Source organism: Neltuma alba, unplaced genomic scaffold, assembly GCF_004799145.2.
Source record: "Neltuma alba isolate B1F8T4 unplaced genomic scaffold, ASM479914v2 tig00012964_pilon, whole genome shotgun sequence".
NCBI lineage: Eukaryota > Viridiplantae > Streptophyta > Magnoliopsida > Fabales > Fabaceae > Neltuma > Neltuma alba.
This window is the reverse complement of record NW_021637323.1, coordinates 9,446-33,718: the sequence shown is the minus strand read 5'-3', so window position 1 is coordinate 33,718 and position 24,273 is coordinate 9,446. Positions and strand designations below refer to the sequence as shown.

The window sequence follows — 24,273 nt, the reverse complement described above, 5'->3', positions numbered from 1 at the left end:
TCCAATTTATGGGTCTACAATATCACTTCCAAAACATTTATGTGTATTGGCCCTTAGAAATCAAAAGTTGCAAATTCCAGAAAGTATAGGAGACTTGAAGCATTTAAGGTATCTTGATTTAACTAAGAATCAGGTACTTAAGAAGTTCCCACGAGGAATTACCAAGTTGCATAACTTGCTGACTCTAATACTTAATGACTGTCCATCTTTAATAGAGCTTCCTAGTGATTTGAAGAGATTGGCAAGATTGAGACATCTTGAACTGGATTATTGTCGGAATTTGATATGTATGCCATGTGGTTTGGGGTGTTTGACTGAGAACATTTGTGGTGGACGAAGTGAGTGGTGGTGGTGTAAGGATAATTGAGCTACGTTATCTGATATGTTTGAGGGGACATTTGGCCATTACAAATTTGATAAGACAATGGAGGAATGTAAAGGAGGTTGAGTCATCAAAGTTTTTGCTTGACAAGACATGTCTTGGAGAATTGACCTTAAGCTGGACGGAATTTCCATGAGGATGAGATAATTTTAGAAGCTTTAGAGCCGCCTCATACAATAAGACTACTGTCGATTTACACATTTTGCAGCAAACGGTTGTCAGAGTGGATGTGGAATCTCACGTTATTACAAGAACTAAACTTCCATAGTTGTTATTTTTTGGCATCACTTCTAGAGTCCATTGGAAATCTCACGTCACTGCAATCTCTAACCCTCTCCTACTGCTTTTCTTTGGCATCACTTCCAGAGTCTATTGGCAGACTCATATCATTGCAAAGGCTAAGCCTCAGCTTCTGCAATTCCTTGGCATCACTTCCTGACTCAGTAAGGAGTTTCACATCATTGCAACGTTTTGATGTCCTCGGTCGCTCTGCTTTAAAGCAAAGACGCGGACAGAAATTAGAGGGTGTTGATTGGCCAGGACTTGCTCAAATACCACATGTTAATTGGTGAATAAACAATCCGCTTTCTTATCATCCGTTTCAATAAAATCTGGGTGTTTCCCTTTGACTCCATTCTACTCTTTTTAATCTGTCAGTAGTTGGTTCAGGACCACTCCAAGCTTTATTTCATTGATCGATATTCAGGACACAAATTGCAAGTGCCTGTAGGAACAATTAATATGAGCTCATTCAAGTGTACTCTTTCCATATTCTGACTTGGCATACTCTTTCCAAATACTTCTTCCTTCTCTTGCAGTCCTCAAGTGTTTGTGCGTTCTAGAAAATATGCTGTTGTTGCTGCTGCGACTCCAAATTCTATTTCTTGTGCATTTATGGCATCTTCAAAGTTGTGATTTGAACTCTTTTAAGAATACCTTCACCTACGATTAATTCTGTTTAATGGTTCCTTCCGTTCGGAAATGAATGAATAAAATGTTGAAATAGTGGAGTAGACTTTTTATATCTTATGGAACATACCAATCCCGTCAATATTTCGAATTAAGAATTAATTGGGTCAAAATAGATATATATTTTTTCGAAAAAGGGAAATCGTTCCAGGGTAAAAAATAAAACGGCTTTACAAACGCTATTATAATTTTGGCATCTTCTACTTGATTGAAATTCTATAAATTCACGAACACATAAAATTCATAAATATTAGTATTTGAGATAGAATGCACTCACACACACATCTTGTATGAAGCCATTTCTTAAACCATACTCTAGAAACCTTTTATCCATTCTTTTAACTAATAGCCTCGTGGCAAACATTTATTATTATTTTTGGATATCGTTCTCTTTTAACATCACTTCCAAAGTGACGTTAAAGGAAGCAGGACGAAATTACAATTCTTAATATTTATTATTTATTTATTTTTGGGGGCTTTTGAAAGGGTTGAGCTATAGAATTCTTAATATGTTGAATATCCATGATATGATTAAGCTCAGCATCATATTACTTTTCTAAACATGAGTGCATCTCAAAATTTTCTAATTAAAACTTCATTCTAAAAAGAGTTATCTTTACAAAATTCTCACTTTCAAATGGCTAGAGGCAAGAGGGAATAGGAAGGGAGGGGGGGAAAAAAAAAAGAAGGCATGTACAACCCACTTGGTTGGGGAGTTGGGGTAAGCTATGCACATAAAACCAGCTCTAAGTAAGAGCAAGGAAGTCAATAGAAGATACGCCTCCTTGCTGAAAGCAAATCATTGAAGAAGAATTATGACTCATCATACAATCTGATTGGTCAAGGCTGCCACAAAAACACCAACCAATCACCGAATCTAACTGAAATGCTTGTTGTCAATTTGAGCTCAAGAAAAAGAAGCTAATGAGGATCTTGCTCCTATGATAACTACAACAATCTGAGTATGACCCATCTTTATGATCAGAAATCAACAACCAGCAGCCTTCAAGAAGTTATCATATGGGCTAGATGCTGGTAATTGAAAGGTCTGGTACTGGTATGCTGCCGCACAAAGCACTTGAGTCGGTGTCGCGCCAGACATGGGGACAATGTTTGGCTCCAGGAATGGATTTCCTGTCTGCAGTTCAAATGGTAAGAAAATAAGATATCCTTGTTTCCATATTTTTGATGAAATTGGATGAATAAGATAGTGTTAAGTTATGATGTGATCATATTTAGATGAAGTCATTAATTAGAATCTCCCTTCTTTTGGCCTCAAATCTTGTTGTTATCAATTAATCATCTTGTGCCAGTTTCCTACACGTCACCTTCATCCAAGTTGCAGCATTAGAACACTATGGAATATGAAATTGTATAAGTGAAACATATATCCGGCAAAGAGATTTTTCTGTCTTAACATTCACTTTTATTTTTGTTCATATTAGGACTGAGAATATGGCATGTGATTATTTGGGAGTTAAACAGGCAAAAGCAAGATTGGATTACATATATTAACCTGCATATGGTAAACCTAAATTCGGGCCAAAGCAAGAGGATAAACAATAACTTGACCCATATTTTCATGTCATAAATGTCAACCGCAATCATATATGCATATAAAACAAGGTAAAAAAGCTTCATTCTACATTTTAAAACTAAAGAAAGGAAGAGTACCATAGGGAGACTTTGCTGAACAGTGGATTGTGAAGGCACCTCCCCCTTGCCCTGGTTGTAATCTTCAGCAGAAATAGTAAATGGATTTCCTTGCACTGGCAGAGGAAACATGAAAGTGGAAATCATCTGCTGCTTTCCCATGAGGAGGGCCTCACAATGCAGAGCCATTTCTTTATAAGGCTTGTCAAATGGAGGTGAAACTGAAACCCTTCCAACTTGATTTGTTGTTTCCATAACCTACATATATTATCACTTTTTTAAAAAATTATATATCACTTTGGTTTGATAATAAAAGTGATATTTATTTCGGTTTGACGAGAAATATTAGGAAGAAATGAATGGGAGTGCGTTCAAGATGCCTCCTTTTATTCACTAATTAAAAGCTACAAAGCTTTTGGCATGTAGGATTATTCTGTCTGCCCTTGTACTTGATACAGAGCACTTACCCTGGCCTAACGTTTTTATTTCAGGAATTATTTTACTTGTCTGTATCTCATGCAAAGTCATCTTCATCAAAACGATACAAGACATGGGTAGAACAGAAGGATGCTATGTGTTTGTATTTTTTGGAACAGAAAAACTTACCGAACCCAAAATGTCATCAACACTAAGCAGAATAGGACTTTCTGAAGGCAGCTGCACAACAGCGCCAGCTGTGCTTTCCAATTCTCGGGATGAGACGTCATCATCAAGTGTAAACAATGGTGCATCAACCTGCAGATTCTCGATGTTTAACATGATGGGCAAATGTTAGATGAAAATAATATTTAGAAAAGAAAGAAAAAATCCGTGCAAGTTACCATATCGGATGATTTATCATCTTTCAATCCAGATTGGTAGATGCCTCCTGGTGATTCGGTGGATAGCTGAGCTCCCATTGGACATGCATTATCAGGTGAAAATTTACGAAGCAGTTTTTCTTTTAAGTTGGATGGTTCCTGTTGCACAAAGAATTCAGAAGTTAGCACCATATACCAACAAATTAGACCATGGTATAGCAACAAGTTGTTACATCTGTTGATTTTTCCACATTCTGCACTATCATGGTAGCAAATGATTCTTTAGACTGGCTCTCAGTCAGTTTTATTGCTGAAAGTGACTTTAAAGCATCTACATCATCCTCCTTTGATCCATAAGGTTTACTCGGATGTCTTATTGTATCCATCACAACTTGCAATTTGTTATCGTCAAAAATTTGTAGAAATGGATCAACCTGAAACAAGCATGAAAAGTTCAGGGACAAAATAATAATTTAACCCCATGGAACACCACTAGAACTGTTTAAAAGTGTATTCAATTGTGTAAAGAAAATATACAATCACTACAATCTACATCACAATCCAAAAGGTTATGAGCGATGTCTGAAAAATTCTGATAATATAAATTATTGAAAAAAGTTGCATCAAAGATGTGATTCGCATACTGTTTCATCTGAAAGTGCCATTTTAGCAATAGGAATGAGAGAGAGCACGTTGTAGGCCTTGGCTATGAAAACAATCATGCATGTTGCCAATGTGAAGAGAGATCTGCGGCGTGAAGGCGGCAGCTGAACTGAAAAAGATAAAAAAATTGTTATTTGAAGTTCAAAATTTGACAGCTTGACAATTCTATGCAACATTAAACCAATTTTTTTTGGGCCAAAAACATTAAACCAATTGGTACAAAGTTTTGGAGGAAGATTCCTGATCACACTTGCGTGCTCATTAGTTGGTATCAAAGTTGGTGATTGATTGCTCCAAAAATGACTACCGATAGAGAGTCCTAGCAGGTGAAGGTTTTAATGGGCAAGGAGGTCAAGTAAATTGTAGGCGTTGAACACTGCAGCATATAGCCGTGAAGACATCACCTCTCCAACGGGGGCCAAATGAAGGAAACTAAAGTGGCATAGGATGCACCAATCAATGTTAAGTAGTATGGGATGGCCAAAAGGGTATATAAGTGAGTTTGTTCTCCCACCAAAGTAACTGGATTTTTGGACAGAGTTCCCCATTTTGCTTAGGTATCCATGAGAATATACAACAATGTTGAATTAGGTTTATCCATCATGCAAAATCAAAATCTCCGTTGTACGATAACATTTTACTTCAATCACAAAATTTGGGTTTTCACCATTGGTTGACCATTAGTTCAAATTTAACACCGAAAAACAAAGGACCGATTTTTGACTCCTCAGTGTTCAGTATTTGCTGTTCAATCATTATTAAATCAAAGGGATGATCATGATTTCTAACAAAATGTTTAAGGCTTTTGAAATTCCAATCATCTTGTGAGCTTCTTCAACAAACTAGTATGATTAGAAAGTCGGAAAATGGAAGAAAGTGACATTAGATAGCCATCATTGAGGAGAAAATAAGTGTTTCTTGCGATAAAGCGAAAAGTAAAAGAATTTCTTGGCAGATATTAGCTCCCCTTCCCAACCTATCTAACTTTACGTTCATATATAATTTCAAAAAGCATGCAACTCAATTTTGCTGAAAGAGTTCCTTTAGGTTAAAGATTTTTGAAATACAAGTTCAAGAAACTTACTGAGAGTTCCTGGTAATGTTTCAGCTAGGAAAATCATTGTCAAGCAGAGCATCACTTCATATGCATTATTTGGTGACGAGAAAAATGGTTACAAAAAAAAATGTAATTTGGCTTCATGAGACATCCAACTATATCATAAACTGCTCTTACTGATTGTCACATTTGATAAACTACATAGGACATAAAGGTTCTACCCTTTTCAGCAAGAGAAATGCTCCTCAAGGTAAACGCCAACTGGAAACTTTGAATCAGAGCCTCATTAGAGGAGTTCTGCGATTCACAGAATTTGCAAGAGATCAGGCGAAACAAAAGTTAACAACGACTTAATAAAATGACAAGTTAAGATTTAAAAAAGATCAACACCCTAAGAAAAATTATGTTATGGCCAAGGAATCAGTAGTAAACCACTTATAATAAAAACCAGTTGCTGGAGATCTTGGATTTCCATTGCAATCACAGTTAGGCGACCTTTAGAGTGGCCTTTTTCTTTTTTTTTTCTTTTTCTTTTTTTTTTGGGGACGAAGCAAGTTGAGGTGATCCATCATGATTTTTATGGTTTCAAGTTTGAATACGCTTTGTCTATACTCTTAAGTTAGATTTTGCTTATACCAAGCTGTTTTAGTAGTCTTCAACTTGAAAGAAGATACAAGGAATGGCAAGGGAGACAGCTAAGTTAAATCTGGTCTGAATCTGATAACGATTAGTGGGTTCAAACTCATACCAAGTGTATTCCCTTGGAACTTGACCTATGTCATAACTAAAAATATGCACACAAGGTACTTGGCTAAGTCCCCTACAGTATTATTCTTTGTTAGTCTACAAAAGAGAGATATTTTAAACTAAGTAATGCAAATGTTCAAAAACAATGAGATCCTCAATCATTTATCCAAGGAAAGTGAAAATATAAATTAGAATAAATAGAAGAGACCTCTCTTCAGAAAACTGAGATGATTATGTTATCAAACGAAGTCTACTGCTTTAGATGTATTGTTACTTTAACACAATTCTTATACAGATGCAATGTCCATCTTGGTGATGAACTATCATGCTGAAAATGAATACCAGTATAGCAACAGGGGAAAATGCATTAACTCGTGACCGCAGGTAAAATAAAGAATAAATGAACTACTACTTTCATGTTTATGAGTGAATTCCAGCACAATATATTGCAGGTAGATAAAAGTAACAAACAGTTTTTGTTCAATAATCATGTTAGTATCTTATATTAACAGGAATGACTACAATTCATTAATCAAACTCTAAAAACTGTAGTTCAGAAACATTTTAATTACAACAAATGAATTTATTAATTACAATATAACCATTTACTATGATGATTACTACTATTAGAATTAATATTTTAATAGTATATTTTATTACTAATAATTCTGATTATGAATTTCCTAGTATATTTTATTACTAATAGTTCTGATTATGAATTTCCCATAAGGGGCAAATTAGATGAAAATATGATCTTGATGTATATATATTAATGAAAAACTTATTACCTTGTTCCGAGCAACTAGCAAGACAAGGCTGTAAGTATGGGCAATTGCTTGAAAATTTTCAGGCACATTCTGAGGAGAGAGGGACTGTGCCCAGATTGATGATAGCAAAAGGGCAATCTGGTGACTGCTCAGCCTAAGGGGTAATGCCTGTAACATCGTAGTAATAAGAGAACTGTTTAATATCGGGTGATATTGATTGACAAGATTTATTGCTATTACAGTAGAATGAAAAATTATCACCATTTGCTTATCAGGGCTGTTTGAAGCATTTTCTTCGCCAAATGCAGTTTGGGGCTTCTTTACACTAGCAACTCGACTGTAAGTTGACTTCAATCTGTTCATCATGGAAGGACTACTGATCTTGTCCTTATCTGTTGATTCACTACTAGGCCTTCTTTTACTTTGGGTCCGACTATAAGTTGACTTTAACCTGTTCATAATGGAGTTGTCATTGGTCTTTGCAGCCCCATCAACCGCGGTTCTGTTATGGCTATCTTCTGGAAAAACTGGTTTCTTCCTATCCATTTTCTGAAATAGCGCGGCTGAAGAAGAAAATACAGATACATTTCTGGATAGTGTCCTTGGAACATTAGCATGAGCTGCCTTTACTGGGGAGGGGACAAGAGAAGAAGGTTGAGGACACACTGATGATGGCACAAGAACAACAGAAAATATGCGGTGTGCCCCGACCCTGGTTTCGTGGTCTGGATGTACCATTGCCAGGAGTAACTGATGAAATAATGCCTCAGGAAATGCCTGGAGAGGTGCAGCGTCAAGTTTACAAATAGATAGAAATAGGGAGAGAGAAAAAAGGTTGAAGAAAGGTCACAAAGAAGCAGGAGTAAATTATTCGATTATAGCAAAAAATTAGGAGAAAGCTTAAACGGATTAATGTATTCTTGCCTTGTTCTGGTATTGCAGATTTGGTATTGAAGCTGCTATTTGAGCCGTTCTATAAACTGCAGAAATCAAGGTTCTGGCCATTACGGTGATGTTAGACATATTTTCCAACAATACGGCCATCATATCAAGAACAGGACCTGCATCTCCAATCTGTATAACAGTACAGCCCAGGACCACAAAAAAAGTTATAGAAAATAGACATCCAATGCTCAACTAAATATATAAATGGACACACACATATGCCTCTTCGAATTCTCATGCAATTAAAGTCTTTGAAAAGGGCAGGACATATTGTGACCTTGAGTGATAACTGCGCCAGGCATTCATCTACTGCTTGTCGGTACTTTTGGTTCCATTGGATAACTTCGGCCCCTAGGTTTGAATCGTCAAGAGAGCAATGTATGCTTTTCCGTAGGTGTCTCATCATGTCACTCAGTGCACCAATTATAGCCACAGATTGCTGAACCTTTGTCTGTTTAGCAAGCTGGGTGATAACATCAACAATGTCGAGCTGCATATTAGGGTCCTTTAACACATTCTTGTGATCAAGGTGTTTGACCAAAATGGACAATAGAAAGTGTGTATTCTGCCCTGCAAATTACATTGAATTTAACTATAAACTGTTGCCCCGGGGGGGGGGGGGGAGAACTCAACAGGCAAAACTGATCTAGAATCTATCTAATCTTGAGCACTGAAGAAAATAAATACCCAAGTTTTCAATTATTAACTGCATTTCCAGCAACACTGAAAGAGCAAGCCCGTGTTGTGGAGACCAGAGATTAGCACTATCAAAATAGCGGAACAAGGATTCCAAAACACGCCGTACAGTTGTTGCCTCTTTGGCTAACTTCGCCATATTACGCAGGCAAACCCTTGACCAAAACCGAGGGTTTACAACATCTTCCCTGTAGATAATAAAATGAAAAATAAAAAAGAAGTTATAAACAGCCAAATGGGATTAATTAGTAAATCAGAAGATAAACCACCATCATGAGAATGATAATTACACAGGCACATTAACTTGTCCTTTCTCATTCACCACCATTCTCCAAGAAGTAATCCTTGTCATTTGCATATTTTCAGAATCTTTCTCAACGTCGCCATAATTTTCCAACACAACTGAAACAACCTGAGTTAAAAAGAATGAAGCTGTAAAACAGAAGCTGTGTACGGAAGGATAATACATGAATGTGCACTTGAAATAGGTTTCTTTTACTCCAAAACCCACTATGGCAAAAACTGAACATTCATGTTGAACATGAAAGGAGCGTGATATTTGAAAAAATCAAAATTATATGATTCACTTTTGGCAAAAAAAAAACTATATGATTCATCTGATCAGGAAAAAAAAAACAGAATTCTTCTTGCCTTGCTTTTTGAAAGATATAGTTCCAATTTGGGGAGAAACTTGCTATTTGAGGATTACTTAAAAATTGCATAATTGTTAATCTAGAAAATTCCAAGCAAATAAGAATAGATAACTTAAAATGCGTAACATATGGTACTTACATTGTCAAATTCAGCTGAAATATGTGAAAATTCACCCATGAACCAAACCTGTGTCAACACATAATTACTGATCAACCAGTTTACTCTACTAAGCTCTCGGTGCAAGAGTCAAATTTGGCTTATAAAAAAGAGAGATTAGCACTTTAATTTTATTCATTTAGCAATTCATGACTTCATGGGTAGGCAAGTGTCTTTAATTAAAGGTATAATGTTGAGGAAGCATTTTGGAACAACATGAATAAACCATGCTCAAAACATTTAAGGACTTCTAAACATAGCCTGGTTCAAATTCTCTGAACCCTTCAAATGGATTCTCTTTCCTGTTTCAGCGAGAGTTTCAACGAAGTCATACACTGGTTAAGAATCTGCATAATTCCCCTATTCATTTTTTTAATTCATTTAATTTTATATTTTCTGCTTATAATTGCCCTTTATATTTATTATCAGGTCATGTTTATTTTTTCCCTAGTCAAAGATGTTTTCCCCAAGAAAATTAGAAACGCCATTTATGAAGCTTTTTAACAAGCTAGCCATACTGGGCTTCTTCTAAGGTTTAACTATCGAGAAGGGACATAACATTCCTGTCTTTTCAAGAACAATTACAAGCTCCTAAAGACTTCTTTCTGCACAAATAACGATATTCAATGTAGCTTCGTTTTATTTCAAGCTTAAGGTGTATCAGACATGCTTGTAACTGACATTGTACGTACTATGCTACTCCATATGATTCAATGATACTGAGAATAACAAAAACATTTGATACATGAATTAGAGAAAAGTGCCAGCCACCAAGCATGTGCGAAGACTCTAATCATTTTTATTTCAATATTATTTACGTAGTTTCTTAATAATAACTTCATTTGTCAAGCATGTCAAAAGATTGCTTAACATTGAAAGAGCACAAAACAGTACACACATATGACAGTGAAAGCATTGGAATTACCATTGACGAAAGAGCCTGTATGCCAGAAGCACGCAAATGTTGTACTTTTTCTTCGTCACCCGCTTCTTGGGCTAGAAGACAAAGTTTGGAAACTAATCCATCTAGATTTAACATATAGGTACCATCTCTCTGCACAACAAAAGATACCAGAAACTCAGCACTTGCATATAAAAGAACTTACAATATCATCTAATAAACACCAAAAGCTAAATAAACGTCGAAATCCAAAACAAACATCTTATAAATATAAACCCCACCTGATTGTTCACAAAGTCAAAGAGAGTGTGGCACCCTAAAGCTTGCACTTCATTATGCCGTGCTTGATCAAGAAGAATTTGTATGATGCCAAGCAAGCTACTTGCAAACAATGGCCTGTCATAATAGTATGCTTCTCATAAATTTATATATAGATTTGATATGCATAAAGTTCCTTAGGAAATGAAAGATCAGTTTCTTCTATTTCTTTCAAAAACATTTCTGTTAGGCCCAAAAATTTCAAAAACTTTTTGATGGAAAATTTGGAAAGATTTATGCATATTAGTAATTGATTTTTTTTTCCTTTATTGGGTTTTCTGTTATAATAAGCTATTTCCTTTATTATGATTCCTTTTACGTTAAGTTATTAGGCTTCCAACAACTTGATCTAAGTTATCCTCATTTGTGAGACTTAATGATTTGAATATTCAGAGTCATTATTATATATTTCTCCCTTATTCTTCTTGCCTTTCTCTCTCAATTTCTCTCTTTCTCCTTCCCCATTCTCACTCTTCCCCTGTCCTACATTTCTTTGGTAAGATATCTGAATGTGTCATGATTTGTCACAAAGTATAATCAGGTTTGTGGTTAAAGCTATTCCTTTATTACCATATGGACTATTGTGTCATACTAACTAATCCTAGTGCCACAAATATCTGAAATTATAGAATAACTGAGTCGCTTTAATCATCTACAAAGCAACACAATCCCAGCATTGGGTGTTTTCCCCTCTTAAGAGAGTGAGTGTAAATAATTATGCAGCCTTCTCCCTACAAGCTACTATGACTAGTAAGCAAAAGCAGAATCATCATTTACAGATATGTTGTCACATGGCATAAGATCTTGTGTGATCATCTTTGTGAATTTATGTGATGCCTTCTGAAGAATATAAACTCCTGCACATTATCATAATACCTTACATATTGTATTAGTTATAAGCATTCCCAACAGATCAAGCTAAGCAATACAGCTCAGTCAAAGAGTCCACCATAAAGCTCAACAAATCAGAATTTCTACATTAAAGCATAAACACGAGGGAGTTGTATTAAGGCTTTAACAATAGAATTCTGATCCAGATACTACTGGCAATACCATAAATACTGGAGGAAAGAAAAAAGCAACTCCATGAATATTGACCGTCCAATACTTTCAATGGACGCGAAATGCATTGCATACTCACAATAGACGTTAATTCTTTTATGCCCATTGGGAAAATCTTTTAGTGTAAAAGGCCAGCAATTTCATTGACTTAGTAGAATGAAACAATAAGAACGGTAACTCACATTTGCTCCTTACAAGAAACCAGCAATCTCCTGTAGATACAAATGACAACTTTTACACAATGGATGTTCTCATTTCTCAATTCCTTATAACACCTTTGCTCAAGGTAGGTGGTTATCTGCAATAAATTAAGAAATCATATTTCTATTATTATTTGTAACTAAATCATATATGTTGGAAAATGAGTTATACTTCGGTTTAAAATGTGTAGGAGAAAATGTGAAAAAAAAATATGATAAAACATAGAATCACTCCACCATTGAGTAGAGCTCAGGATCCCAGCATGAAGACCCCAGTAAAAAGGTCATCCGACAGAATTATTTAAGGTTCATCCACACCTCTTCCTTCCCATCTGGTTTACTTATACGAGTCTATAGTAAGGGAGAGTCAGCTCCAATTCGGTTGCAGACTCAACCATGCACTCTAATTAGTAATCAGCCGAGCCTTTTATTTACTAACAATAACTGCGCAGCCTTCTTATTAAATCTAACACGTAACCAATTATTGCAACTGTGAGACTAGATTCCACACCATAAGAACTATTAATTTACAATCCTAATGATAAGCACCATATGTTCATCACTGTAATATAACCTAAATCATGAAAATCTGATATAGAGTTCAGATATAAAAAAAATTTCAATGATAAATTTGTTTTTTTAAAGAAGAGATAATTATTAGATTATCTTTATTTTAAATTTTGTACCTATTAAAATAAAAAATTCATTAAAAAATATTTAAAAAATAAATTCAATCTGTACCATCCAAAATCGATCTGGATGATCCAAATCAAGATGAACACACTATGCTTATCATTAGGACGAGGATGGAATGCGCTCCCACTATTGACATTAAATTTCCACAATAACTAAATATTATGGCATGACATTAACACCGCGAGTTTAGAATAAATATTTTTCAATTAATTTTTAGGGAATCAGTTTTCACTTGAACCACCAATCTTTGATTTCTAATTCCGTAATTTCTACCTTATTGAAGAATCCAATTGAAAAGTCAGGTACCTTTGGAACACGAAGAGGATTTCTGGAGGCATATTCACATAGCTTGCCAATCATTCGATCATTCGGTTCTTCTTCCTGCAGGTATAAATTGATAGTTCTTGACAATAAAACTTAGTCACAAAAAAGTTAAACACTCAGGTTTCTCTAAATGCAATCAAATGACAATATAAGCCAAATATGATGATTAAAAAGTCATTAAAAAGCGCCCAGCATTACATTTTTCAACCCGTGTGGCCTGAAAGAAGAATGAAAAACTTCTTTTTCCCGCAATTTCAGTGGGCATCTATAAAGAAAAGTCCCATTCATCAATGAGCATAAAAAGGGGACCCGCCCAAAAAATTATAAATAAGTGCCCTCAACTTTAAAACTCATCAATTCGCCCCCAACCTTTTACCAGTATTTAAAACCAGGTATTATTTTCGTGTCCAGAAATTTCACTTTACATTATTTTCCTTGTCACAAACCATTTCGACATTATTCTGAAAGCAGATGAGTGCAATTAAAACATTCAGAAAAACCTTGGACAGAAATAAAATGCCCACAACCGTATGTCCCAAAATTCTCAAGTGTCCAAGGATGACAACGTAACAAGGCAACGTCCATCCTTTCAGAAGCTGAGAAGGTTTGAAGGTGTACAGGCACCAGAACCAAAAACAAAAGATAAAAAAGAAAAGAGAGGAAGAAGAAGAAGAAAGCGTATTGGCAATCCTTCCCAGATGATTAAGAATAATAACATTATTTCTTTACGAAGGAGGCACTTGTAGAAAAGTAAAAGATAAAATGACCTGAGAGCGAGGGAATATATCGGCAAGCAACTTCTTATAACGCTTAATAGGGTGTCTTGATCTCTCGCGCAAAGCAGGGCAGAAGAAGCATAAGCTTCCGCACACAGGCCAAATATTCCGAGAGATCACACTCATTTTAACTACCTAAGAAAATACACTCCGGATGTCCAATCCGCGACGCATTCAATAACCCGTAAGGGTTTTCCTTCTCCCAGATTCAACCAAAGAAAGTAAGAAAATTAGGGAGAAGGAGTTGAAATCTGGGGAGAAGGAAACCCCAAATGAGTTAAAAGGGAAAGCAAAATTGGATTGCCTCGGATTCGTGATACACCCGGAGAGAGAGAAAAAAAATGTGAAGAGGAATGAAGAATGCCCCGAGAGCACCGGATCTCCGAGGTTCTCCACCGGAGAAAATATGTGAAAATAAGAGAAAACCTTTGCTTTTTTTTTATTGTGGGCAATCCCTGATTCTGTGTTTTCAACCTTCCCTATCCTCCTCCGTTTCTGCGGAGCCTATTTATACCCTTCGCTCGAGAGTCGGAGCCTTCAGACAGTTCAGATTTTTGGGAGGATGACTGAGCGCGGACTTGTGGGGCCCAGCGTTTACCCCTGGACTTTTCTTTTTCTAGGTTGTAAAAAATTAAAACATTAAAACTCATATAAGATCTTTTTTTTTTTGGCCAAAATATCAGATCCTTTGAACTAAAAGTATTTTTTTTTCAAAAAATGAAATCTACCGCGTTTTTTTTCTGAATTATTATGGTATGCCTTTTTTATTTCTTTTTACAATATTTTTATGTACTTTTTCTTTTCCAATCCTTGGATCAAGAACAGGGTGCCTTATTCACAAATATCTAAAAAGCAAATAATTTTGTAAGTAGTTATAGTTTTTTATAATTTTTAATTTGTATTTGTGTAATTTTTTCTCTTAATGAAATACTTTCATTTTGCTTTGTTAACATCATTAACTTTTACATAAAAACTAATGATACTAAAAGATCAAAGTTATAAAGGTTAACAGTGCAAACAGAATAAAATTAAATTATTTAATTAGAAAATTACGGGTAACAAATTAAAAATTGAGACAAAATATAGATACATGCAAAATGATCATGTCATCAAATATAGTTTTACGGATAGTTTGTTACAATAAAAATGTAACAGCAAGAATAGAATCTTCCGAATTTAACCGCACTTATAATTTTAGGTGGTTAATGTTTGCTTCTTTAAAGAATAATAAAAAAATACTTTAATTGGAGTTTACTTATAGAAATTTTATAATTAAATTTTGATTACTCGTATAAATTTTAAGTTGGTCTCTTATAAATAAATCGAGAGTCGGTATAACACAAGAAATTAATTATTTTTCCTTCTCTAAGTTAACAAGCTTCCTAAATTATCTGTAAAACAGTTCTTAATATAAAACATAATTAACTAATTTAAATAGATTAAGAATGTTAATTAAATTAGTTAATATGATTCTTTTTCTAAAGTACCCTAAATATCTTTCTTAATTTCTTCCATCATTCTCCTATTTGATTATTGTTGGAAAATATTAATAGGGTTAATTTGAAAAAAATTGATAAATATATATAATTGATTTTATATATAGAACCAATATGAACTCTCTAATTAGGTCATATATTAAAGACAGAAGGAATATAAACCTTTGGATTCTGAAAATTAAAATTGATTGTAGGTTAAAAAATTATTATTCTCTCATTCATATTCCGGCAAAAAGTTGTTATTTATTTTTATACACGTTCTGATAAAATTTAAAATAAATTGATTCTTATTAACTGTTTTGTATGTGCGCGTTTTTTACTTTTTTTGGCCGGGGTTGTGTGTAACTTTATATGTATTAACAATGAGAATTGCGAATAATATAGAATTATAAATATTGAAAAGCATAATAACAATGTGTTTCTCCAAATGACATGTAATTTTTTTAAACATGATTTTCTTTTAACATCTACTATGCTTAAATATGATATCTTGAGGGGTTTTTTTTTTTTTTAAATCTTACGAGTAGCTTATTTTCCCCAATTTGTCTCACTTTTTCTTAACCCTCAACTCTCAAGCAAAAAAAGGACAAATGATAATTTTTATCACTGTGAAATAAATAAATAAATGTGTGTGTGTGTGTGTAAAGCAATGAAATCTTCACAGGAACAATGCAAATCATAACAATTTTCGTACAACAGTACAGAACCCACTTTAGACAAGTGAATATGTGATCATGGTTTAGATACATCAATTCGTAAATTTTAAACAATATATATAATACACTCTTATCTTAAATATAAGAATCGGTTGGTGTATTTACTTTAGTATTAAATATAAAATCTCAAATCAATATATATCAAATTTATAAATCTATTTTCAAATGATCCCTATCGATTGTGACCTTGAATCGATTGTATATATATGAAAGAACGTAAAAGAATATTTTCATTAATGAAGTAATGACTAAGAAGATCTATTTTAGAGAAATGAGCACGTGAAATAATTAATTTAGCTAATTTTTTATATTAAATTACTTATCTAACCTTTGTACTTAAGATCCAACAGAGTATTTAACGAAAAGAAAAGCTGGATGCTGAAAGTCATGCTAACATATTTTCCCGATGATATTAGCTAAAGGCATATATCATCGGATTCTGTCAGACGTCCAGATTAATTTCTTGGGAAAGTTAGGGAGAGGGACCTACTGGCGACAATAATTATGGGGGAAGATCTTAAAAACTGTATTTATTTGGGAGGACCAAATACTAGAATGTTAATGTAAAATTACCAATTTGCCCTTAACAAAATCCCATATATTATCTATAACCATATCCTATAATTTTTTTAACAAAATAATTAAAGTTTATTCAAATTAATTAAAACTAATTGGAATTACAAAGTTACAAAACAATTATAAATAATTCAATTCAATTCAATTAGTAAGTAATACTAATTAATTTATTCTTCCATTAGTTTTTAAAAAAAATGAAACTCCTATTTTGAGCTTCCTAAATAATGAGTTGATCAAAATTATATAGCTGAATTAAAAGTTAAAAAATATATATAGAACTTATCCATAATTAATAAGAACAAAAAATATCATGTAGGTTTAAACTTGAATTTTCTTACTCAAACTATTATAACTACTTTTATTATGACAAATATTTATTAATATAATGAATTTCTTATGTCATTTTTTATTTTAAATTTTATTAAGTAAGAGGATTCAACTTATTCAAATAAAATAATAGTACAAAATGGATAAGCAAAAATGTGGAACAACTTTTTTTTTTTGTGAATGGAGAACTTTGCTGCCCTGCTCATTTTTCAGAAAGCCCACAAAAAATTATTAATTAAAAATAATGGAAAAATAAAGGGAAAATTAGAGAGAAGGACCTAAAAAAATTAGTATTTATTAAGAGGGATCTTAAAAATTGTAATTAATTTGAAAGACTGAAATTAAAATAAAATTTTACAATTACCAAATTATCCCTTGTCAAATCCCTACATTATCTCCAACACCCTCCTATCTCAATTTGATGGTTAATTATCAATTGAACTTGATCTCTCTCTCTCTATATCTCTTTTTGATGCACCCAAAGTTTTTACCAATAGCAATTGTCTTGTTGGAAATCCAGAACAAAGAAGACAAATTAAAAGGAATCAACTAGCAGACTATTAATTGGACGGTATGTATATTCTGAAACATTATTTTCCCTCCTTTAGTTTATTTGTACCAAATGTTTTCTAATTTTCTCATAGCCTCTATATAAAGACTTTTTGGATGAATATAAAAGTATATATTTGTACCTTCATTCAATCCCAACTATACATATATATGAACACAATCACACTATCTATACAAAGCTTCTTAGATGAATATAAATATAGTTCTTTGTGTTAACCAAAATATGAAAATCAAGTAAATAGTACCTCTTAGTAATCGAAGCTTCACTAATAATTTTTCCAACCACATCAGAATGAGGGGCAAAATCACAGTTGCGCAAGCTGGAAATTTTTCTAGCCATATTGGAATGAAAGGCTAGTAGATGCAGATATAAATGACTGAAAAATAAGACTATTTTTTGTTAATTGCTGTATTTAGTTTTTAATTTTAATGGGGGGCAATTTAGTAATTATAAATTTATATTTCAATTGATATCTGATAGTCAAATATTGGATGGGTCTTAAAGATAATGTAGGGATTTGGTCAGGGATAATTTCGTAATTATAAATTCATATTTTAATTTTTGGTCCTTCAAATTAATTACAATTTTTAAGATCCCTCTCCATAAATACTAATTTTTTTAGGTCCTTCTCCTCAATTTTCCCTAATTTCTTTTAACAAGCGTACTCTATTGTATACAAATAATATAAGAGCTAATTAAAGATTTTAATTTTATTTTAAATATGATACTTAAATATGCTTTGTCTTCAATAATATTTATTCATTTTACCTTTAAGCACATTCTAAATTAGTTCTTAATATAAATGTTATCTTTTCTAAATATTAATTATATACATTGAAATTACTTTTTTTTATTTATTAAATAATTAATTTAACTAAGTTTTTAATATTCACAAATTAGTTATCTAACTTTTATATTAAAACTCAAGTATTAGGTGCACACATAGACGTTTAATTTTTTAAAAAAATATTGATCTCAAGATACATCACATCACAGTTGACGCGTTTATTTGCCCTCCTACCTAGTTTGCAAATTAATTACCACCTTACGGCGCTTATTTCCCTCAGAGTACTCCTTCATTGTCTCCTGAAACTGAGCAATCAATCACCACCGCTAGCTCATTCACAATCATTTTGGTCAATTAATTAAAAAAAAATGATCAGAACGAACTTTTTGAGTCTTTTGGGTTATTGAGAATCTAACAAGTAATTGATAAGAACACAACTCAGAAGAAAGGAGGAAAGGAAAGAAGGAAGGAAGGAAAGGGCCTAAGATAATGTCTAATAGTTCATCTCATAATGGTCATCTTTTCTTTGTCTCAACAATATCCTCAAACCCGTGTGCCGAAAGGCTTGGCTCTCTCATGTTTTCTGTAGCCAAAAACTTCATTATATTCTTGGCCATGGTCATTCTCTGCAATGGTGTTCATTATCTTCTCAAGCCTTATTCAATGCCTCGCATTATTTCTGACATGCTTGTAAGTTTCCCTCCCCACACACACGCACATATTTATATACATCTCTGCAGATTCTTTGTATCTTATATATGCATGGTGATCCATACTAGGTTTTCATTCTTAGTTTCATCTTTCTGAATACTGCATATTGATTATTTATATGCATACACACACACGCAGGTTGGTATGATTGTGGGCAACATCGGATTCCTACGAGATATATACGAAGAATTCAACAAGACGTTCGGATTCATAATCGATTTTGTGATGATGTTTTACATGTTTGCTCTGGGAATAGAAATGGATCCTTATGCGATCTTCAAACAGCCATCTCGGGATGCTCAAATTGCCTACGCCGGAATCCTCTCCACCTTCATTGTCGGCTGCTTCACCACGCCACTCTTCGATTTCTTCTCCGGCAAACACAAACTCTACTTCACACTCTGTCTCTCCACTCTCCTCGCCAGCACGGCGTCGCCGGTGTTGACACGTCTCATCACAAGCCTCAAAATCAGCAAGTCCGACATCGGTAAGCTCGTGATCGCCGCCGGCATGCACTCTGATTTCCTCTGCTCTCTGCTCCTCTCCATCGGCTACATTGCGATGCCGTTGCCGGTGTTCTGCGAGAAGGAGGCTTACAGGATGAACGACAGAGGAAAAGCTCGCATTAAACTGTCCATTGTTATGGGATGTGCAGTTCTAGGGCAAATGCTGTTCACAGCCATAGTTTCTCCAATAATGATGAGATGGGTGAATAATGAAAACCCAGAAGGAAAACCCATGAAAGGTGCACACTTGGTGCTTTCTGTGGCATTTATGGTGTTAATCTGTGCATCTTCAACTCTGTATGATTACAGTCCGATTCTGAGTGCGTTCATGGCTGGGATTTGCTTACCACGTGAAGGTAGGCTGTCGAAGTGGGTCATCACGAAGATAAATTACATGTTAACTTCGATTTTCTTTCCTATATTTTTCTTGTGGATGGGTTATGAGGCTGATCTAAGGAAGTTTGAGGCTTGGAGGTTGGCGACATGGATAAGGTTGTTGATGTTGGTGGTCATAGGAATGGCAAGTAAAGTTGCTGGAACTGTTATTTCAGGAGCCATGTTGGGTTTTAATTGGCCTGATTCTGTTGCCATTGGCTTGCTTCTCACCACAAAAGGCCATTTTCACATATACTTAGCCATTAAAGTGGTACGTAGGTTTTGAATTTCTCATGTTCTTATGATGCTTTTTCTTTTCTTCACGTGTGTTTGGGTGCCTAGATTTCTGGATTATATGATAATGAGTTCAACCTAGTAGTTCTTCAAAAGTGATAAGGTCTATTCTGAAAAATTCTCTCTTTTTTAATACATATCAAGACTAACAATTTCATCATTCAAATGAAATACCAGACACACGAACTAAACATTAGATCAATATATATAACTTTGGAAAATCAAGACATCACTAATTATTTCAATTAACTTTCTGGGATTGTGTAATTGTTTATAAGTAGATCTTATATAAAACAAGAGATAATAATTTATCATGAAGTTATAGTAACTTGGGGATGAGTTTGAATGCTCATAAGAGTGATACGAATACCCAAACTCACTCTACATTTGATCTTTTTGGGAATGAGTTTGAATGCTCATAAGAGTGATACGAATACCCAAACTCACTCTACATTTGATCTTTTTGGGAATGAGTTTGGATGCTAATCACGGCTACTCTTATGTGTAGTATTAACCAATGAGATTTATGATTTAATTAGCTATCGCATATAACACAGCTTGTGCTTGTGTGAGCAGATGAAATGTGGGGGAAATACTACAACTGGAATAGAGATGATAATTGCAATCTTTTTCACAGTTCTTCATTCCCCATCAGTAGTAGCACACATTATCAAGCGAGCTAGAAAAAGAGCTCCAACGCATCGCATGGCCCTCCAGTTGCTGGAACCATCAAGTGAACTCAGAATACTGCTCTGTGTTCACGGACCACAAAACGTCCCTGCATGCATCAACTTCATGGAGATTTCCAGAGGAACGACAGACCCAGGAATGTTCGTTTGTGTCACCGACTTGGTGGAACTCACCGACGAGCTAGCCGCTGCCTCGGAGAAGGCCGAAGGAGGAGGAGATAATAAGACTGTAGCTCTAAACGACAGGGCTATTGCGGCTAACAGAGAGAAAGTGACGAGCTCGTTTGAAGAATATGTTGACGAGGATGGTGATGGGATTACTATTAGGAGATCCATGGTGGTGTCGACGTTCATCAACATGGCACGTGATATTTGCTCTTTAGCTGATGAACTCAACATTGCCCTCATCGTATTGCCATTTCATAGGAGACATCGTGAGGATGGAACGCTTGATGGAGGTAATCCTGGTTTCAGGCACGTCAATCGAAAGGTAACCTCATCCCAAAGTTTGTGGGTTTTAGCATATATGTGCCTCCTTAATATTTTTTTTCTTGATGTCTTAACTTTCCAACTAAATTCATTATAAAATAAGTGACATTATGGTGTATGTTGGGGGTGCAACTTTGAATTTTTTTTACAGTTTTTGAAGAAAATAAATTAAAAATACACAAAGTTATCAACTTTTTAAAATCATAAAAAAAAAAATTAAAACAGTACCCTACATGTTCACTCATTCTCTATATAAAATCTAATGAAAAAAAAAATATTTAAGAGGGTAGGACATTGATTAGGAAGAACATTAAAAGAAGCCAAGGGTGTAGCCCAAAATTTGCCAACTTTTGAAATAGTGCTCAAAATATATGAAGAATGATGGCAATAATTTGAACAGGTTCTGAAAAGCGCGCCTTGCTCGGTGGGGATTCTAGTGGACAGAGGTCTAGGATCCATCGACAAGATACAAAGAACCAGCGCTTCAATCAACGTGGCAGTCATCTTCGTCGGCGGCAAAGACGATCGAGAAGCGATCGCCTACGCCGGCCGAGTAGCGCGGCATGCCGGCGTGAAACTCACAGTCATAAGACTTCTAGTAGACACCACGGCGGAGGCAACCAAATTCTCCGGCCCACTGGGCGTGAACCTATCGGAACAGGAGCAAGAAATGGCATTAGACGACGAGTGTTTCGCGCAGTTCTACGAGAAACACATCGTGGGAGGCCGAATCGCGTACATGGAGAAACACCTGGCGAACTCGGCGGAGACGTTCTCGGTGCTGAAATCGTTTGAAGGAAGGTACTCGCTGGTGATAGTGGGGAGAGAAGGAGGAGTGAACTCCATATTAACGAAAGGGATGAACGATTGGCAACAATGTCCAGAATTGGGACCCATCGGAGATGTTCTTTCAGGTCCAGATTTTTCAATCACAGTCTCCGTTTTGATCATACAGCAACATAAGCTTAAAGGAGAACTTGATGGCTTAGACGACGATTTCACAGTCATGATGTAAATTAATTTAATGTACATTATTTTTTTGTACGTAAATATATACTATTTTGACACTTTCAAAGGATCTAAATGGGAGGAAAGTATATATATTTGTGTAGTGCGTGTGAAAAGGAAATAACTCTGATGTAAAGAACTAGAAAAATAGGTGTTAAGAGTTATCATGTGAAAATCATGTTGTAGAGATTTCTTTCTTTTAAATTTTCTTGCACAGTATTTTGATATTTGCATCAACACATGAACAAAACAAAAAAAGTTATGGGAAGTTTATTTTGTTAAGCTTTGACACCAGAATATGAGATCACTACATGCAAGAAAAGTATTGAAGGTTTTTTAAAGTCAAGTAGAGAGGTCATTCAACTAATTAATAACCGTCAAGATAATGCCATGCAACTGGTCTGGCCGTGGATGTATGATTTTTTTTTTTTAAGAAAAAAAACTCAATGTTAAAATCTTCTTTTTGTCGTTTATATATATATAATTATCTTCATCCAGCAATTGCATATTATTGTTTAATTTGTATGATTAATTTACGATGTTATTGGGAGAAAAAGATTATGCATTTCGATCTTTATATAATACTTCTCCGATCCTTAATATAGGACCCATTTAACTAATTTGATTAGATTAAGGAAGTAAAGTAAATTAGTTAATTTTAAGAATATGGCACATTTTTCCTAAAATACTATAATCATCTTCCTTAATATCCCATCTTTCTCTTCTACTTGATTATGGTTGAGGGAGTATCATAGAGGTAATTTAGAAAAAAATTGATAAATATGAGAAATATGTCTTATATTTAGAACCAAAACTAACTCAACAATTGGGTCTTATATTAAGGACCCGAGAAGTAGTTTTATTCTCCCTAATCCAAGACTAAAAAAACAAAGAAAAATGTATGTAACAGTTTTGTGCTTCTCTCCACGCTCAACAAAAGAATCCAAGCCTAAAAAAAAAAACGGAAAATTGTTTGTAGTTGTGCATAATGCTCAACAAAAGAATTTTCTTACGAATAATTCTTTTTCAATTAATAATGTAAACTGGAATGATTCTTTTATCTTGGAAGTTTTAACATGACTTAGCATTATTTGTACCCGTTGATATTTTCAATTAATTGGTTTCTTTTGGCTACGAACTTCGGTTTCTAAAGATAGGGGGAAATAATGATTAAAGAAACTGAGAAAATTCATCCCAAGAATACACTTAAAGAAAATTATACTAATCAAAATAATTAATATCAAAATTTACAAATATAAAATCAAGAGTTGTTATTTAGTTTGAACTTTGGAGAACGCGTTATGAGAACTAGCATCTTCTTCCAAACACAATGCCGTTGGTTATTTGTGATCTTTTAAAAAAATTTATATATATTATCATACCAAAAGCAAAAACTTAAATCAGGGCTTTGAGGCCCGACCCTAAATTTGATTAATTAGCGTTAAACTTGAGAAAATGATTATAAAAGAAAGTTTGGTACAAAGAATGATGAAATTTCAGGGGTAAAGGTTCAGGTTTATGGGCTTAAGCTCATTTGGATCAGGCCCATAAGAGTGAGGCTCACATGTATCAGGTCAACGCGTTATGGGAGCTCGAATAAAGTCAAAGTTGGAGCTCCTTTTGCCCGACATTTTAATGCAAGATTTTAGGATGGCCTGAAAGCTAAAGCTGTGCGCCTGCAATAGTATACGTTAGTCTCATAACTGGAACGAACTGGGATGAAATTAAAGAGAGGCTAAGATTGAATCAAGGGGGCGACAATGGCTGATCCAGAATATCCTAAATATATACAATACTTTCTCGTACCACTAATTCAGCTCATCACTATTCTTCAATCTTTCCTTCTTTTCATCATCATCACCAATAATGCCTGCATGAAAGTGTTCGTACTCATCATCTCTCCATCATAACACTAACTTCAACAGAATGATCACGTCAAAGTTTGTCATTTAGAGATTATAT

At 34.4% G+C, this 24,273-nt stretch overlaps 2 protein-coding genes across 2 annotated transcripts; one reads left to right on the top strand and one right to left on the bottom strand.

Annotated features, from left to right (window-relative positions):
• Nucleotides 1-2,091: 2,091 nt before the first annotated feature.
• Nucleotides 2,092-13,892, bottom strand: LOC114733043 (uncharacterized). Its single transcript, XM_028920454.1, has 19 exons — nt 13,758-13,892; nt 12,973-13,047; nt 11,953-12,068; nt 10,672-10,786; nt 10,415-10,543; nt 9,472-9,519; nt 8,970-9,091; nt 8,671-8,867; nt 8,261-8,553; nt 7,963-8,112; nt 7,325-7,815; nt 7,060-7,222; nt 5,746-5,821; nt 4,449-4,576; nt 4,038-4,238; nt 3,826-3,963; nt 3,611-3,739; nt 3,027-3,262; nt 2,092-2,496 (listed from the first exon to the last, which is right to left on the bottom strand). Exons 1-19 carry the CDS (start codon nt 13,890-13,892, stop codon nt 2,340-2,342), a joined length of 3,099 nt encoding a protein of 1,032 aa, XP_028776287.1. The 3' UTR covers nt 2,092-2,339.
• Nucleotides 13,893-18,728: 4,836 nt separating this feature from the next.
• On the top strand, nt 18,729-22,318 carry LOC114733078 (cation/H(+) antiporter 28-like). Its single transcript, XM_028920486.1, has 4 exons — nt 18,729-18,929; nt 19,089-20,102; nt 20,702-21,304; nt 21,704-22,318. Exons 1-4 carry the CDS (start codon nt 18,729-18,731, stop codon nt 22,316-22,318), a joined length of 2,433 nt encoding a protein of 810 aa, XP_028776319.1.
• Nucleotides 22,319-24,273: the final 1,955 nt, after the last annotated feature.

Coding starts and splice junctions, on each gene's coding strand:
- LOC114733043 (XM_028920454.1), bottom strand. CDS start 13,892: ATGAGTGTGATCTCTCGGAATATTTGGCCTGTGTGCGGAAGCTTATGC. Junction 10,787..11,952: donor GTTTCTTGTAAGGAGCAAAT/GTGAGTTACCGT, acceptor CTATTATGACAG/GCCATTGTTTGCAAGTAGCT. Junction 7,223..7,324: donor GCATTTGGCGAAGAAAATGC/TTCAAACAGCCC, acceptor CAGTTCTCTTAT/TACTACGATGTTACAGGCAT.
- LOC114733078 (XM_028920486.1), top strand. CDS start 18,729: ATGTCTAATAGTTCATCTCATAATGGTCATCTTTTCTTTGTCTCAACA. Junction 18,930..19,088: donor GCATTATTTCTGACATGCTT/GTAAGTTTCCCT, acceptor ACACACACGCAG/GTTGGTATGATTGTGGGCAA. Junction 20,103..20,701: donor TATACTTAGCCATTAAAGTG/GTACGTAGGTTT, acceptor TTGTGTGAGCAG/ATGAAATGTGGGGGAAATAC.